Source organism: Macrobrachium nipponense, chromosome 5, assembly GCF_015104395.2.
Source record: "Macrobrachium nipponense isolate FS-2020 chromosome 5, ASM1510439v2, whole genome shotgun sequence".
Lineage (NCBI taxonomy): Eukaryota > Metazoa > Arthropoda > Malacostraca > Decapoda > Palaemonidae > Macrobrachium > Macrobrachium nipponense.
Genome location: NC_061107.1, coordinates 145,080,921 through 145,099,690, shown reverse-complemented (window position 1 = coordinate 145,099,690; position 18,770 = coordinate 145,080,921). Strand labels below are relative to the sequence as shown.

The following is an 18,770-nucleotide window of genomic DNA, read 5'->3' as shown; positions in this document are numbered from 1 at the left end:
ATGCAGACTGTAAGGATTGCATCTGGGGACATCGGGATGGAGTTTGGAATAGAAAAATGTGCCTTGGTCAACATACAAAAAGGAAAAGTAACAAGGACTGAAGGGATAAAGCTACCAGATGGGAACATCAAGCACATAGATGAGACAGGATACAAATACATACAGACAGTCCCCGGTTATCAGCAGGGGCTCCGTTCTCCGCTGGGTGTTGATAAGCGAAAACCGTCATTAACCTGAACTTGGTAATTTATAATGCTTATGGCACCGATAAACGGTTAATGGCACCTCTGTTGATTATGTTATGGCACCATAACTCTATTATAAAGCAATGATGACTGGAACTCTGTGCATTATAGCATCATAAATTGTCAATTTTATGATGCTAGACAAGCACCATAAAATTGGATCTCCATCAACAGAGACCACTGATAACCAGGGATTGCCTACCTGGGAATAATAGAAAAAGATAAAATTTTTTTTTAAAAAAAAAAAAAAAACACCAAGAAGGAATGAAAAGGTTAACGTTTTCCAGGAAAAAGATATGCAGACTTAAGGTGATACTCAGGTCAAAGCTGAATGCTAGGAACATGATAAAAGCCATAAACACATGGGCAGTACCAGTAATCAGATACAACGCAGGAGTAGTGGAGTGGATGAAGGCTGAACTCTGCTGCAGAGACCAGAAAACTAGGAAACGCAGGACAATACACAAAGTACTACACCCAAGAGAGAATATGGTCAGACTATACATAACACAAAAGGAAGGAGTGAGAGGACTGCTAAACACAGAGAACAGAGCACTGGGGCAATATCTGAAAACCAGTGAAAATGAGTGGTGGAGGAGTGCATGGGAAGGACCGATAAAAGTAGACGAAGACCCACAAATATACAGAGACAGGAGATTGACTAACAGAACAGAGGAATGGCACAACAAACCAATGCATAGACAGTATATGAGACAGACTAAAGAATTGGCTAGCGATGAAACATGGCAATGGTTACAAAGGGGAGAACTCAAGAAGGAAACAGAAAGAATGCTAACAGTGGCACAAGATCAGGCCCTAAGAACCAAATATGTTCAAAGAACGATAGATGGAAATAACATCTCACCCATATGTACGAAGTGCAATATGAAAAACAAGACCATAACCACATAACGAGCGAATGTCCGGCACTTGCACAGAACCAGTACAAAAAGAGGCATGATTCAGAAGCAAAAGCCTCCACTGGAATAAATAAGTATCAACACCCGAAAAAAGAAATAAGAAGGATATGGGATATGCCAGTGGAAATTGTACCCATAATTGTACGGACACTAGACACGATCCCAAGATCCCCGAAAAGAAACCTGGAAAAACTAGATGCTGAAGTAGCTCCAGGAATCACGCAGAAGTGTGTGCTCCTAGAAACAGCACACATATTAAGAAAATAGAAAAGTGATGGACTTCTTAGGAAGCAGGATGCAACCCAAAAAACCTAACACCATAAAAAACACTCAGTCAAATTGGATGACGGTGATTTATTATTATTATTATTAATACATATATATATATATATATATATATACATTGGCGGCCCGCGGTTAACGGCGCAATCACTCAACGGCGAATCGGTTTTACGGCGGTCGTCAAAAATATTCATTAAAAAAATAAGGCATTTAAAGGTATCTTTACGGCACAAATTTCAGTTAACAGCGCCGCTAGCGCCGTTGTCTAACGAGTTCATACATAAGTAGAAATGCCGTTCAGACCATAAAGGTTATGCAAATTATATTAACAAATTTTATGGAGAGTTATTACGTAGGTATTAGGGTAAAATATATGCCTCTGACGCTGTTCTATGCCGAAAATATCGAGTTGCATCAAGTGCAAAGATTTTGCTATGGATGTGTCGATTCATAATTGTTCATGCTTTTGTTTAAAATGTGTGTGAAAATGTATTACGTGAAAGGCATTTTTATTTCTGTACAGAAATATGATACAAAGGCAGCTTTTGAAACTGCCCTTCACGATACCAAATACGATGTTTTTTCATGTTCTTTCTTGTAAGCCGCCGCCTGCCGCTCTTCCGAAAATATCGATTTAAAAAAAGTGCAAATTAGCGATCGATGTGTCGATTTTATAAATGTTTATGCTTTTATGTTTAAAATGTGTATGAAAATGTATTACGAATAGGGTATTTTTATTTCTGTGCAGAAATATGATAAAAAGGCAGCTTTTGAAACTCCCCTTCAAGTTATCGACTACGATGTTTTTTTCAAGTTCGTTCTTGTATGCCGCCGCGGCATACAAGAACGAACTTGAAAAACACATCGTAGTCGATAACTTGAAGGGGAGTTTCAAAAGCTGCCTTTTTATCATATTTCTGCACAGAAATAAAAATACCCTATTCGTAATACATTTTCATACACATTTTAAACATAAGAGCATAAACATTTATAAAATCGACACAACGATCGCTAATTTGCACTTTTTTTGCCGCCGTCTGCCGCTCTTCCAAAAATATAGAGTTAAAAAAAAAAGTGCAAATTTAGCGGTCGATGTGTCGATTTTTCAAATGTTTATGCTTTTATGTTTAAAATGTGTATGAAAATATATTGCGTAAAGGTATTTTCATTTTTGTATAGAAATAAGATACAAATTAAGGCAGCTTTTGTAACTACGCTCCACGTTGTCAGGGGATGGTTTTTCATGTTCGTTCTTGTCCGCCAGTTCCGAAAAATGCATTGTGTTATTTTATTAATTATGCATCTTTTCCATAAATCCTTTAAAAAGTTATACATTATTTCACTGTATCCAAGAATATTGTATGTATTCTCATATTATTGTATTTTAAAATACTACGCCAAACTTAAGCCCGTATTCCGCGGAGCGGCCAATGTTGTGGTTTGAAATCAGCTGATGAATACGAGTCTGTTTCACCATAACGCAATTCTGAGCGAATGCTCTTGCTTCTAGTTAGCATAAACGAATATCTAGATACTTGACTTATATGAGACAAAGTTATTTTTCCTTATACAGCGTGTTTTTAGGTGGAAATATTTATTGAATATGTCTCGTTGTGAATGTGAACTACTATTTTTTTCGTTAACAGATTACGTTGGCGGCATGTTTATTGGGTAAAAAATTACGTGATTCCGTTCGCAATACGTAATCCTTTATATCATCGTAATACGAACTTTACGTTATTTATCTTATATCCGCGTGAAACCAACAGTAAAATGTGTTCTTTCAAGCACAGTAGTTTTGATTAAAATGATTTTATCCCAATTTTATCTATGGTTGTGTGTGATGGCAGACGTTTACTGCAGTATTATCCTTGTTGCCGATGTACGATAATAGTCATTAGCAGCTTGAACAGTTTTCTCAGCTTCAGTCATAATTAGGTTTAAATTTAACAGTATATTTCCCGATTGATCTTTAATCTATATTGATCTCTGATCTATAGCGAATAAAGTTATTACATTAAGATATCTCAGTTCTATTGTATACATAACGCCATTTATAACAAATACGGTAATGTTGCACTGTAGTACGATGATCGAAATACAAGCCAAACAGATGTTATCCAGTTCGGTTGTACTTAGAAAAAAAAAGTAGTTTTCTCGTTCGGTTGTTCATGGCTGTACACGTTCACGCAACGAGTATAATGTTAAAACCATACTTTCACCATTCTCTTTTGCTGTTATTGAACTTATGTAACTAGAAGATGGATAAAGTTAGGCCATTGTAATTTGATCTCTCATAAAATCGAACTATCGTAAGACTAATGATCGTAACCTGAACACTACAGCTACCTGTACACTGTATAAACTTTATTATATCTTTACATACTCTAGACACCCACATGTACTGTACAGTAAATTCTATAGTACTATACTGCATAAATATAATTTTACTTATTGCGCCGTTGTGGGATTACGGCCCCTTTGACTGGTCTAGAGTTTCGAAAGAAGGTGTGCGGCGGCCGTAGGCTTTAAAATCGCTCAGCGTCGAAAATCGCTTGGCGTCGGTGGCCAGGAACGGAACCCCTGGCGCTAACCGAGGGTCGCCTGTATATATATAACATTATATATATATAAATATTATAATATTATATAATTAATATATAATACATAATTATAATATATATATTATAGATATATATATATAAATATAATATATATATACATAATATATATATATTTATTATATATAGATATCTATATATAATATATATTATATATATATATAATATAATATATATATATATACGTATATATGTCTAACTGAATCACGAAAGTTGGGAACATGATAAATCCATAAAGAAAGATATACGCCACGAAGGAAAAATAAACGAATATGTATATATGTATTATATATATATATATATATATATATATATATATATATCTATATATCTATATATATATATATATATATATATCACATCTATACCACCTCTGTGTATTATATCTATCTCTATATATATATATATATCATTCTATATATATATATATCATCTATATATATATCTATATATAGCCTATAGCTATATATCATATCTATATATATATCTTATCTCTATATATATATCTATATATATATATATATATCTATATCATATATATATATCTTATATATTCTCTATCTATATATATCTATATATATATATATATAAAATTACTTCCAAAGAGTGGTCGAAATTCGATTATTTCAAGATCTGAATCATGTTTTCCCATAGGAAATAACTGAAAATGGATTAATCCATTCTTGACCACCAGTTAGTACCCTAACCTTGCCTTTTTATACAATACATTACATGTAAATTACAACTAAATAAGTTAAGAATTAAATAAATATGATATTAAATGTATATTTATAATTTTAAAAGTATAATATAAAGTATAAAAGAAAACTGGCCTACGTCCAATTGATTGTTGACCGAGCGCCATAGGCTACCTAGGTAACTATAGTCGATTCATGTAAGGTAGATTCTTGTGCCTACGAGACGTTTGTTTGGCGGCCTCTGATTGGCTGGTACTGGGAGGTAGGCCGCTCACTCAGTCTCATTATTTTTGTCTGCGGCTTAGAAAATTAGCAATATTTTTATATTTCTTCAATCATCTCAAGCTTTGTGCTCAAGATAGGAAAGTTTTGGTCATACCAAAGGATTCGGTATTAATTGTACAACTAAGTCATCTTTTCCTGAAACCAATAAGATAAAACACAAAGGAATTACAACGAGCAAAAGTGAAGAGGAAAAACTTCATTCATTATACCTGTTTTTATTTATCATTGGATTTTTAATAATTCATGTCATACAATACAATCACCCTGAATACGTTGGTGCCTTCAGATTTTAGATGTTTATAATATATGAAGAGAAAATGAAAATATGTCTTATTATGTTGCATCCATACTTGACTCAGCCTGAAGGAAGTCAATCTTCCTTAATTCTTTGTTGTTTATTACTTCAATGAGATTATTATTTCATATCATTCAAATAAGTCTCTGATATCTCTTTCATTTGAAAATATATTCATATAATAAAATTAAAAACAATATTGTGAAACAACCTGATTAAAGCTTAGGCTGAGTTGAAGAGTGCGAAGTCTGTTCACAGAGTTCAACTTCTTTGCTGGACTTAAGTCCCCGCTTCCCGCCAAGATCTCGGCTAATGTTACCAGATGCATCCATCTGATTATTATTATTTTCCTTATTAGATATGTCCAGACATACTGTATGATATTGGATTGAAAATGTTTTGCAGTCATAATGGGAATTCTGTGTATTTAATTACAGAAAATGTAATGATATAACATGGTAAATATTGTCGGAACTGCAAGCTCTTATATTGCTAATTGGAAACTCAAATCTCTTCCTGAGACAACCAACGCATCGACGCCTTGCAGATCTCATTCTCTCAGCAATACCGTCAAACTCGAATCACTTACGGATGCAACATGATAAGACAATCTTCATTTTCTCTTCACATACTGCACACATCCAAAATCTGAAAGCACCAGTTTATTCAGGGTGATTTTATTGATGAAAATACAAGTTTTATTTCATCTTGATCGTGTTACCAGCCAATCAGAAGCCACCAAACAAATGCTTCTTAGGCACAAGAATCCACCTTAAATGAATCAACTCTAGTAAGTAGAATGTAGGGTAGCGGGTAGGCATAAAACGTGTTGCTAACATAATAAAACATTGAAAAGCAAATCAATTATTACAGTAAATTAATAAACTATTAAAATTAAACCCAATTTATATTTATCAAAAACTTACGAAAAATTGCCTACATTAAGTCGGCAGGCTGTGGCATGAAAGGATGTAAACAAACCATAGCGCAGCCCTGGTGGCTTATAGCGGGACTATGGTAGTAAACAAACCATATTGTCGCTATAAGCCTCAAAATGTTTACATTCAGGATTAATTTATGGTAAATCTTATATGGAGTCGACTGTAATACTGTATACAAGATTGCTTTATGATACTAACTGTTTTGTTTTCATAAAGATCCTTATAAAAGAGGTGCTTCTTCTACGACAGCAAATTGTCAAATATCATGGTTGGTTTCAAGCATATTGGACTTTGAAACTAATTATGGTACTACATGGTACACATATACATACGTATAAGTAAAAGAATCTTAATTTCTATAATTACTATATCATTATGTACCAGCATCTCGTTCAATATTAAGCTAACCTCTTCTTACGAGGACGCTTACAAACCAAGCATACAGATTGCATTCGTTACCGTGCACACGTTACATATGTAAACTGGTGTCACTACCAGATCTCATACGTAAACATTGACGAATTTTTACAGCAGACGTAAAAGAATACGTAGTCTTAATTTTCATAACTACTACTCATACCATAACGGCTTCTCTGATTAAAGCTAAGGCTAACCTCCTCTTTACCAGCAAGCTTAACAAAGCTTAAAAGATTGCGTTCGCTACCGAACCGCACATGTTACGTATGTAACAGTGGTTTCATTACCAAATCTCACACGTAAACATTGACATATTTTTACAGTAGACATAAAAGAATCTACTTAATTTCTATAATTACTATGTATACCATAGCGGCTTAGATTGCGTTGCTACCGAACCGCACTTGTTACATAAGTAACAGTGGTTTCACTACCAAATCTCGCACGTAAACACTGATGTATTACAGTGTTCTTAATTACTACGCACATGTATACCATAGTGGTTCTCTGATTTAAGCTATGGCTAACATTTTCTTTACCAGCAAGCTTAACACAGCTTAAATATTGCATTCACTACCAAACCGCACATGTAACCTACGTCCATAACATTGCCTTCACTCCAAACCTAACACTTAAATACATATTGCATTTGCTACTGAAACGCGCACCTCATGTGTGAGCATGGTTTTAGACTAGGTCTACGTCTAAAAAAATATCAAGCAAGGGTGCTTTATTAAATCTTTTTTTCGCTCTCATCACTTTCATATAGAGGAGAGGATAGATGAAACTTGAGCTTTATTTTGGAGTTCGGAATGGTGGAAACATTTTGATGACCTTTACATGTTAGCAAACTCGAAATAAAACACCACTTTTCTTTAATAGATCACATACGCAATTACTAGTACACTATTTGAAAAATGTGTGAAGATCACTTCAGATATTATTTGACATTTTGATATCTCTACTAAAAAATTAAAACTAAAAAAAAGAAAACCAATAAGTCTCTACTCATGAAGAAAAAACACAAATTTTACTTAGAAAACCAATAAGTCTCTACTCATGAAGAAAAAACACAAATTTTACTTATTACTGCATCATTATCATGCCACTGAGACACCATTTTTCTTTAACAGGTCACATACACAATTAATAAATACTTGAAAAATGTGTGAAAATTACTTCAAATATAACATTTTGATATCTAGTGAAAAATTAAAACTAAAAAAAGGAAAACAAACAAACTAGTCTCTACTCAAGAAGAAAAACATATGTACTTATTACTAATCATTATCATACCACTGAAACACCATTTTTCTTTAACAGATCACATACACAATGAATAAATACTTGAAAATTGTGAGAAAATCACTTCAGAAACAATTAAAATTTTGATAACTACTGAAAAAAATAAAACTTAAAAAAGGAAAAATATCAGACTTTACTCATGAAGAAAAAACATTATTCACACTTTACTGATCGTTTGGCATGCCACTATGGGTATTTATATTTAACATTCTTTAGTTGGGTTCAAACTTAGCAATTAACTCATTTGTTAGTACTGCTTTTCATGCAATTTCACTATGAAGACATATATTCACTATAGCTGTGTATGAAATTGAGGAATTTTCTGTAATTTATTTAAAATTTTAGCAAAAATACATTATAAAATTGTACTAGAACCCTAAGTAGATAGAATTTGTCTTAAACTCCAATTCTTGGGTCAAATTATGCTAAAAAAAAAAACATGAAACTATGCTACATTTGGTAACACTGGATGACGCTAACTAGCGGCGGCTGGCGGAAACAGTTTTGTTTACAAACATCATATGGTCTGGGGGTCGGAATCCAGTTTTTTGTTTGAAATCATATACAAAGTTTATTGGAAATTTAGTGGCGAAATCCGATTATGTCGAGTTTTAATACGGTCGTGAGCCGGGGCTCTACTGTATGTATGTATGTAATTATATAAATATATATACTATTAGCATATTTTTAGTGACAATTCTAAATTTACATGAGTTCTGGAACCTAACCTCGCATAAGTTCGAAGTATTACTATATATATTTTTTTTGTTATGTACAGAAAAATCTATGAAAACCTAGCCACCTGGGGGGGGCAAACAAGTCCTTATGGGTGCCGGTCCCAAGCCCAGATAAATAGGGAGGGTTGGTGTCAGGAAGGGCATCCAGCTGTAAAAATCTGTGCCAAAACCAAAAAATGGAATGAGCCAAAATATGGAAAGAGGTAATGCTAGGGCGTACTCCGTAAACGACGCACAGAGACATCGCCCTAACTCTGTGGTAAGGTGAGGGCTACTGCATCAGGAACGGGTGCAGCTAAAGAAGCGAGCTCACATTGGGTTTAGAGTATGCCAGCTAAATGTTGGGTCCATGACTGGGAGAGGTAGAGAATTGGCTGACTTGATGAGAGAAAAGAAAGTAGATGTTATTATGTGTGTGCAAGAAACGCGGTGGAAAGGAAATAAAGCTAAAGAGTTGGGAGATGGATAAATGCTATATTATAGTGGAGCAAATAAACAAAGTAGAAATGGAGTTGGCATAGTACTGTCTAGTGAACTGAAGAACTCGGTAATAGAAGTGCATAGAAAGAATGACCGTATCATCAGATTGAAGATATGTTATGGAGGAGAGATTCTGAATATTATAAGCGTATATGCACCACAAGTTGGTTGCACAGAAGAAGAGAAGGGAAATTTCTGGAGAGACATGGATGGAATAATGCAAGAACTGGAAAAGCATGAGAGGGTGATAGTTGGGGCAGATTTGAATGGCCATGTCGGAAGTGAAAATGAGGCGATTGGGTGGATGCATGGGGGCCATGGAATTGGGGAGAGAAACCCAGAAGGAGAGTGTAGTGGACTTTGCTGTGTCATTCGACATGGCAATAGTAAACACATTCTTTAAGAAGAAAAGGGAACACCTAATAACATATAGGAGTGGGGGAAGATTCTCCCAGATAGACTACTTCTTGTATAAAAGGATAAATCTGGTGGAGGTCAAGAACTGCAAAGTTATTCCAGGCGACCATGTAGCCCCCCAACACAGACTGCTATGTATGGATTTGAAGTTAAAAAGGGAAAGAAAAACCAAAGCTAAAGGGATAAGGAAAATTAAATGGTACAAATTAGAGAAGGAAGGGGATAAGAAGAGAGTTTAAGAGGAGGGTTTTGGAGGATATTGATATAGGGATTGAAGATGTTCAAGAATGGTGGACATGAAATGCAGCAGTAATAAGAAGGCATGGAAAGAGCTGCTAGGAGAGACACCTGGTATCATATGGGAAGAAAAAGAGAGTTGGTGGTGGGATGAAGACATTGAGAAAGTAGTAAAAGATAAGGAGGCGGCAAAGAAAAGATGGGAAGAGTCACAGTCAGTGGAAGACAGAGATAGGTTCAGAGAGAAAAACAAGGTGGTGAAAAAGGTGGTAGCCAAAGCTAAAGCAAAGTCGTATGATAGACATTGTGAAGAGATGGAAAGAATATTTCGAACAGTTGTTAAATGAAGAAAATAATAGACTAATAAGAGAGGATGGGTAAGTGAACAGTGGCATGGTAATGAGGTTTTCTAGGCAAGAGGTACTAAATGCACTGAAGAAGATGAAGAATGGGAAGGCAAACGGACCAGACATGATTCCGGTGATGGCATGGAAAGCATTAGGAGATGGAGTGGATATACTGTATGATCTTATGATAAAGATCCTTGAACAGGAAAAGATACCAAATGAGTGGCGTGGGAGTACATTGATCCCAATTTTTAAAGGGAAAGGCGATGTCCAAGAGTGTGGTAATTATAGGGGCATTAAATTGATGTCCCACACTTTGAAGATACTGGACAGGATGATAGATGCTAGACTGAGAGAAGAAGTACAAATAGGTAAAGAGCAAATGGGATTTATGAAGGGAAGGGGAACAACAGATGGTATATTTTGTTTGAGGCAAATAATGGAGAAATTCGGGGAAAGACAAAGGGACCTACATATGGTATTCATTGACCTTGAAAAGGCTTATGACCGAGTCCCGAGACAAGAGGTATGGAGGAGTCTGAGGGAGAAGATGGTGCCAGAGAAGTATGTGCGATTGATACAAGAGATGTACTGGAATGTATTTACCAGAGTGAGGAGCAGTGTTGAGGAGACAGAAGGTTTTGAGGTGAGAATAGGATTACACCAGGGGTCGGCTCTGAGCCCATTTATCTTTAACATAGTGATGGATGTTATAATAAAGGAAGTAAGGGAGACAGTACCATGGAACATATTGTATGCGGATGATATTGTTCTGTTTGCAGAGAGCAGCAAAGATCTGGAAGTGAAATTGGAAAGATGGAGACAAGTACTGGAGGACAGAGGAATGAGAATAAGTAGATCTAAGACAAAATATATGTGTACCACCACTGAGGGGGGTTGATAGAGAAAGTATTCAGCTTGGTGGAGAGCAAATAAGGAGAGTTGATAAGTTTAAGTATTTGGGATCTTTAGTTAACACTGGAGGAAGTATGGAAGAAGAAGTAAAACATCAGGTACAGGCAGGCTGGAACAACTGGAGAGCAGCCTCTGGAGTTCTTTGTGACAAAAGAGTGCCACTTAGGTTAAAAGGAAAATTTCACAAGACAGTGGTAAGAACAGCAATGCTGTATGGTACGGAAACAGCAAGCAGGAGAAAAACAGAGCAGAAGAAGATGGATGTGGCAGAAATGAGAATGCTTAGGTTGATGTCTGGGGTGACAAGAGAGGATAGGATCAGAAATGACTACATAAGGGGGTCGACTAAGGTGGTGGAAGTATCAAAGAAAGTGCAGGAGGGGAGGCTGAGATGGTATGGACACCTGTTGAGGAGAGATGAGGACCACGCTGGGAGACATACTATAGGGGTGGAGGAGCAAGGAAGAAGAAGAGGAGGAAGACCAAGAAAGAGATGGAAGGACTGTGTGAGAGGAGACTTACATGAGAAGGGAATTGATGAGGCAGAAGCGCAGGATAGAAATAGATGGAAACGGCTCATCTGAAACGGCGACCCCATATAAAAATGGGAGCAAGCTGGGAAGAAGAAGACAGAAAATCTATGAAACTATTATTTGAAATATCACATATGAGAATAAAATGCATGCATCACCAGAGCTTACTGCTTGGAATGTTCCTCGAAAAATAAGATCCATGGGAGGTCTAAATAGGTCTTCTAATGTTTTCATTTTGCGCCTATCTTGAGAGACATTAGGCAGTGAACTACTTGTGGAAGGTCCTGCATCACCTCTGAATTCATTAGGGGTACCACCAGCCATGAGCTCCTCTTCTTGTCGCTCTGCACGCAGGAATAAGAAACGGGAATTAAGCCAAAAATTTATTACTGAATAAAAACAATTATACAATATTCTTACCCTACAATGAGGCAAAAAATTAACTTTCAAAAATATTAATTATTTCTTTATTTCACAACATTTGTAATTAATATAGTAAAGTATATTACAGATCCAAGTACAATGCATACTATTCACATTTTCACTGCAGTAACTTACCAGTACATAATCAGTATTCCAATCCTATGTCACTGAACCTGCGTACTGTTATAATCTTTTAAACGTGGATAAAAATCGTAAATTAAGTGTCACAAGAACAACTCCACAGACAGCTGTCAGGCTACGGATGAGAATCTGCCAAGATTCTAGTTGAGTTACTGATTACCTGCAGTGGTCAGACTACTAATATTGACTAGATCATCTGCTGGAAAGTTTATTGTATTTATTACTAAATGAGACTATTTCACAATAAAAGTGGTAACCTTCCAACTTATTTATTACCTCACTGTAGATAACAAACTGCCCTAGTGCTCACAGCTAAACTTACTGCTCCTGAACCCTACTCAAAGCTCCAAATGCAAAGTGTTGTCTCCTTTAGGCTGCACTACAAATGAGTATGTTCATAAATGCCACCAATATGCACTCATAGAGTATTGTACAGTGGACGCCCCCCGTATTCGCATTCTTGGCATTTGCAGACTCAAGTATTCATGGATTTCTCTATGGACCATATCTACCCATTATTTGTAGGAAATTTGTGTATTCGGGGTATTTTTCTATGAGGAATATCCACAAATTACTGTATTTTGATAATGTGGTCACTGTCTCGTCCTCAAGGATTGCCCTTTCCATGGTCTATCCAGAGCTCCATGGTGACCAAGCTAATGACAAAAGAATTCTCTTAACTGGCCTCGTGGCCGGGTATTGTGTCATAATGATAACACACGCAATCTACATCGATGATTCAGTGAGAATATGTTTGTTAGACTTTAGTAGATCTGTAGCCTATAACCTTGGATTATATAGCCTTCAGGGTGAACAAATAATAACTTGGATTAGGCAGTGACCTGAAGTAAGGTAAGCTTTAAGGATATATCCTGTTAAGACTATGGGCCTAGGCAGTGGCCCAAGTTTATGCCAAAGACCTTAGGATTAGATAAAAGTCTACAAACATTTTTCCTTTTTATATAATCTATATAATTAAACATGGTCTTAATACTGTAAGCTATAATATGTACACCCTTAAAAGGGAATTAAATAATCTAGATTGATTAGACAATAACCTAGGCTAAGTGATAGGCTAGCCTGGCTATAGTGGACAAAACCAGTTAATCAGGACTTAGACAATAACCTATAGTACTAAGTTATAGCCTTACTATGAAGTTTCACCATTAGTAATTTACTGTTTTACATAGTAGACCATAAACAGATCATAGATCAGGCTATGAGGTAGTAGCCTATCTTGAAGGGTACAAATTACACCTGGTTAATCCCATACTTTTAAAAGTAAATTAATCAGGATTAGACAATAACTTACACTAGGTGATTGCCTAACTGCAAAATTTCACATCTGTGTATTTTATATTAGAAAGCTACTGCTTTATATAGTAGACAAAATAGCCTAGGGCTATATAAACAATCTGAGTTAGACAAAATATGTTAGCCTAACTATGAATTTACGAGTACTGTAAATGCCGGCATATTAGTCAACCATTTTGTTTATTAATGTAAATTCGTTAGTGATTTTGTTGTAGTACTACTTTATCAAGTTGTCTGAGAACTTAAGTACATTCATATACTACATAACTTAATTACATACAGTATATACGTAGTCAAGGGTTCCAAGAAAGTTGCTGAAGTTCACGGAAAGAAGAGGATGCTTTCTATGCATACAAAAATGGAGATTATTAAGAAGTATGAAGGTGGCATGCGGTTGAATGTGATTGCTAAGGAATATGGCCAAAATCCGTCGACGATAGGCACCATCCTTAAGCAGAAGGAAGCCATCAAAGCAGCTACACCTTCCAAGGGCGTGACTATTTTGTCTAGCAAGAGGACCCACGTGCACAACGAGATGGAGAGGCTGCTTCTTGTCTGGATAAAAGACAAAGAAATCTCTGGCGATACGATAACCGAGACAGCAATCTGCCACAAGGCCAGTGCTATTTTCGGCGATTTGATTGCCCAGGCCGAAGACGACGGAGGAGAATGAACATCGACACCAACCCCAGACTTCAAGGCTTCTTGTGGGTGGTTTGAAAAATTCCAGAAACAGACTGCCATCCATTCGGCGGTGCGGCATGGGGAGGCGGCCAGCTCGGACACGAAAGTGGCCGAAGCCTTTATTAAGACGTTTGACGAGATGACGATCAACGAAGGCTACAGTTCTCAGCAAGTCTTCAACTGTGATGAGATTGGCCTTTTTTGGAAAATAAATGCCTAGTCGGACGTACATCATGGAGGAAGAGAAGCTACCCGGGCATAAGCCTAAGACAGGCTTACGCTCGCACTTTGTTTGAACGCCAGTGGTGATTGCAAGGTGAAGCCCATACTTGTCTATCATTCGGAGACTCCTCGAGCCTTCAAGGCCCACAAAGTGCTAAAGAAGAAGCTTCCAGTGATGTGGAGGGCTAATGCGAAAGCCTGGGTAACGAGACTTTTGTTCACTAAGTGGGTAAATCTGTGCTTTCGCCCGACAGTGAAGAAATTCTTGGAAGAGAAGCGCCTCCCTCTGAAATATCTGCTGGTGTTGGACAATGCCCCTGCTCACCCTCCTGGCCTCGAAGAAGATATCCTAGAGGAGTATTCTTTTATCAAGGTTCTTTATCTTCCGCCTAACACCACCCCTCTCCTCCAGCCCATGGAGGAGAGGGGTGATATCGAACTTCAAGAAGCTGTATACAAAACATCTTTTCAAGAGATGTTTCGACATCACCGATACCACAAACCTCAGCTTGGGTGAATTTTGGAAGGAGCATTTCGATGTTGTGATATGCATCCGACTCATCGATCAAGCTTTGCAGGAGGTTTCAAGGCGAACCTTGAATTCTTCGCGGAGGAAACTCTGGCCTGATGCCTTATCCGCCCGAGACTTCGAGGGATTCGACGTCGGCGAAGCTTGTGCAGATTCAGAAACAGTTGACAATCCTGCAACTGTTTCACAACCAGATCTTGACGAGATCGTTGCACTCAGCGAGTCCATGGGGCTGATCGTCGACGAGGACAACATCAATGACCTTCTCGAGGAGCACCAAGAGGAGCTTACGACTGATGACCTGAAGGAGTTGGAGGCCATGCAACATAATGTTGTTCAAGAAGATTTCTCTAGCAGCGGTGAGGAGGAGGAGGACGACGACCCTATGACAATAGCAGAAATTAAGGATGCACTAGCTGCTTTTCATAAGATGCAATCATTTGTAGAAAAGACACCCCCCGAAAAGGCTTACACAGTTCGTATGCTTGCACAGCTCGATGACGTTTGCCTGAGTCATTTCAGGAACATTTGTGAAAAGGTTGATCGCAGAAGCAATCTTCCTTTGATAGTTATTTTTTAAAGAGGCCTTTAGTAGGAATAGCAAAAAAATAAGATCCAATTGATATAACGAAAAACAGAAAGTTGAAAGTGGTTAAGAAGTTGTTTAAATTTAAAAAAAAAAAAAAAAAAAAAAAAATTAATTTTAAGTTTTTTTAAAGTTAAGTGTTACGGTTTTGTTAATGTGTTTCGTGAAGTTTAGTCTATGTTTCTCTCTCTGATCAAATTACACTGGAACCTTGACATACGATTGCCCTAATATACGAATGTTTTGAGATACAACAGAAAATTTGCGAAAATATAAGCTTTGATATACAACAAAATATTTGAGATATGATTTTGCGATGAGTGTTAGTTGTATAGGCGACTGATAAATGGCGTTCAGACTGTTTGTTTGTTGGTGCCGCATGTTAACATGTCGTTGTTTAGTTCGTTGTATTTGCGCCTATTTTTCGTGTTATTTTGTCTATTTTATTATTAACCATGGGTCTCAAAGCTAAAGACAAAGCAGGTGATAAGAAAAAACCCAAGAAAATTATTTCGATGGAAGCAAAACATGAAATTATAGCAAAGCATGAACGTGGCGTTCGTATCGTCGATTTGGCAAATGAGTATGGTCGAAATCCTTCTACAATATCCACGATCATCAAGCAGAAGGAAGCTATAAAAACCTTCCAAAGGCATCACCATGATTTCTAAACTACGAACTGATTAAAAAAAATAAATAAAAATTAGTTTAGCAATGTTATTTCATTTGTGTTTATTACGTAGTTATTAGTGTACATACGTAAATAAAAAGAGAACAAATCGTTCCCTACCACCCTTCCCTACGTCCTCCCCCTGCTGGCCTCACGTCATCTTTCGTTGTGGTAAGTAAAATTCCTTTCTTTTTTTTTTAATTGATTTTATTAACATTTATCATTTATCACGTTGCTATGTTATTTTATCATTATGTGTGTTATTACTCGTTTATTTGTGTATAAATTGTGTATATTATATGTAATTTAGCTGTGTTTAGGTGTGGTTTCATAGCGCTAGAACGGATTAATAATATTACATTATTTTTAATGGGAAAAAATGCTTTGAGATACAACTGTTTTGATATACGACGATGGTAACGGAACAAATTAAATTCGTATGTCAAGGTTCCAGTTACTGGATAATGTCTCTCTTTGGATACTTCGGTTTTGCCAAATCTTGAGGGCTACAAGAACAGTTGATTACTATTTACGTATCATATAGACTAATTAAAGTAAACGTATCTTTAAATAGGCTTATATTATTAGTATCAACAAAACATTTACTGGCATGAGTCAGAGGCCGTTTAATGAAACGAACACTTCTCTGTCTCTCTCTCTCTCTCTCTCTCTGATCAAATTACTAGATAATGTCTCTCTTTGGATATTTGGAATTTGCGTTGTAATCTAACCAGAAACTTAGTTTTGTTATTATTACTGGAAAGAAGCAATGATTTTTTCATTATTTGCACTTTTGGACTGTTATATGTAAACTTTGCGCACCGCAAGCTAGTATGTATTCATTCGCTCAGAAACTAGTTCCGCATATGAGACGTCACTAAAAAACATAGAAAAATACGACATAAAAAGTGTCGAAAATCATCATAACCTCAAAATTTTTGTTGTAATCTTACCAGAAACTTATTTTTATTAATATACTGTGCTAAACTATAAAGGATTTTTATCATAGTATGCGTTTTATAAAAGCGTTGTTGACTCGGAGCGTCGGAAGCATCAGCGTCGTAACCTCGGAACGTAGTAAGCCGGAACCGTCGTAACCCGGGGACCGCCTGTATGTATGTAGTGTTGTATTGTATGTGTATATGTATGTAGTATGTATGTGACTATGTAGATATGATATATATATATAGATATATATATATATATATATATATATATATATAAATACTGACGTTATTATTAGCAATCATCTTACATCCAGAGGAGTACAAGTCGTCCTCAAGAGATTTATTTTTATTCATTTGAACATCACCCATTCATGTTATAGTAGGTTTATTACACACAAGACATTCTGAAATATATTTTCAGATTATATTCACAAAACTAGGTGAGTCTAACTAGTCTGCAGGCAAGAAATTCTTGACAGTGAAATTCGCATTCAATTCACCTCCTCTGCATGGCTTTCAAGTTACTAATGAATAAAACTTGGCCAACTTTGATGATGATATTTTTCCTATTTTTAATTTATATTTTTTCCTCTCTGTCTATGTCTCTTGTAGTACAGGTTGTACATTCTTGGAGAAGGTATGACTGATATAGGTGGACAAGGTATAACTGATATAGGCATATTTTCTAGATTGGACTTCAAGAGATAAGAAAGAAAGAAAAAAAATTATGTTAGTCATCAGTATGACTAAACTGTTAAAAAAAAACATATGGGTGAAAAAGGGAAGGCCTGCATGAAATGCATCCAATCCATACTGACTTACCAAAGGCAAGATGCAAGTTCACTCAAACACTTACGGAATAGTCTTTTTCAGAGCTTGTACTTTTGTAGGCTTATTTTGCCATGTTAGCATGATCATATTCAAAACTAAATTCTATAGCTACAAATTCATTTTCCAAGTTTCTATGCCTCTGCCCTATTATAATTACTAATGATTTATGAGACAAAAACATTTGACTGCTAATCAGAATCATTAATGTTTAATTCTTGTAACTCTGTTCCTAATATGAATGTCTATACTAAATTACTTTGGTTTAGAGTGCATCTCATTTTCATATACGAATCACTGTGTTTTCCTTTACCCCCCTTTGCAGTAACCCTAGTTGTCAGACCCATGACTTCTTTGGGGAGTTATGTAGATTTTACACCTCATTTGGATTAATGAATTCAGATAATAATTAGGATACTTAAGAACCAAGAATTTCTACAGTACTAATAACAATTATTAATATATTAGTGGTACTTTATATGAACCGGAGCATAGGTTTGATATGTCAAATGACAGCCAATTGCTATTGATTATGAAGCAATTCTCATACTAAGTATGGTATAGAATACAACCTGTATTCTATATATCATGAAGTAATCATCACATTGAAGTATCCAATAAAATACAAGTTGTCAGCATGTCATGTAACATCTGAAAATGGTCTTACTCATCAATTCTTCAAACCAATGATTTAACTTATTTTTTTTAGACATGTAAACACTTACAAAATAAGTTGTACTTTGGTAATTGT

General features: G+C 36.0%; 1 protein-coding gene across 1 annotated transcript in view; it reads right to left on the bottom strand.

Annotated features, from left to right (window-relative positions):
- The window catches only part of LOC135215709 (UBX domain-containing protein 7-like), a 250,423-nt gene that overhangs the window by 48,599 nt on the left and 183,054 nt on the right, over positions 1 to 18,770 (bottom strand). Inside the window, exon 4 of the mRNA XM_064250667.1 lies at positions 11,844 to 12,019. Coding sequence (XP_064106737.1) covers positions 11,844 to 12,019 — 176 coding nt within the window. The remainder of the gene's footprint in view (positions 1 to 11,843; positions 12,020 to 18,770) is intronic.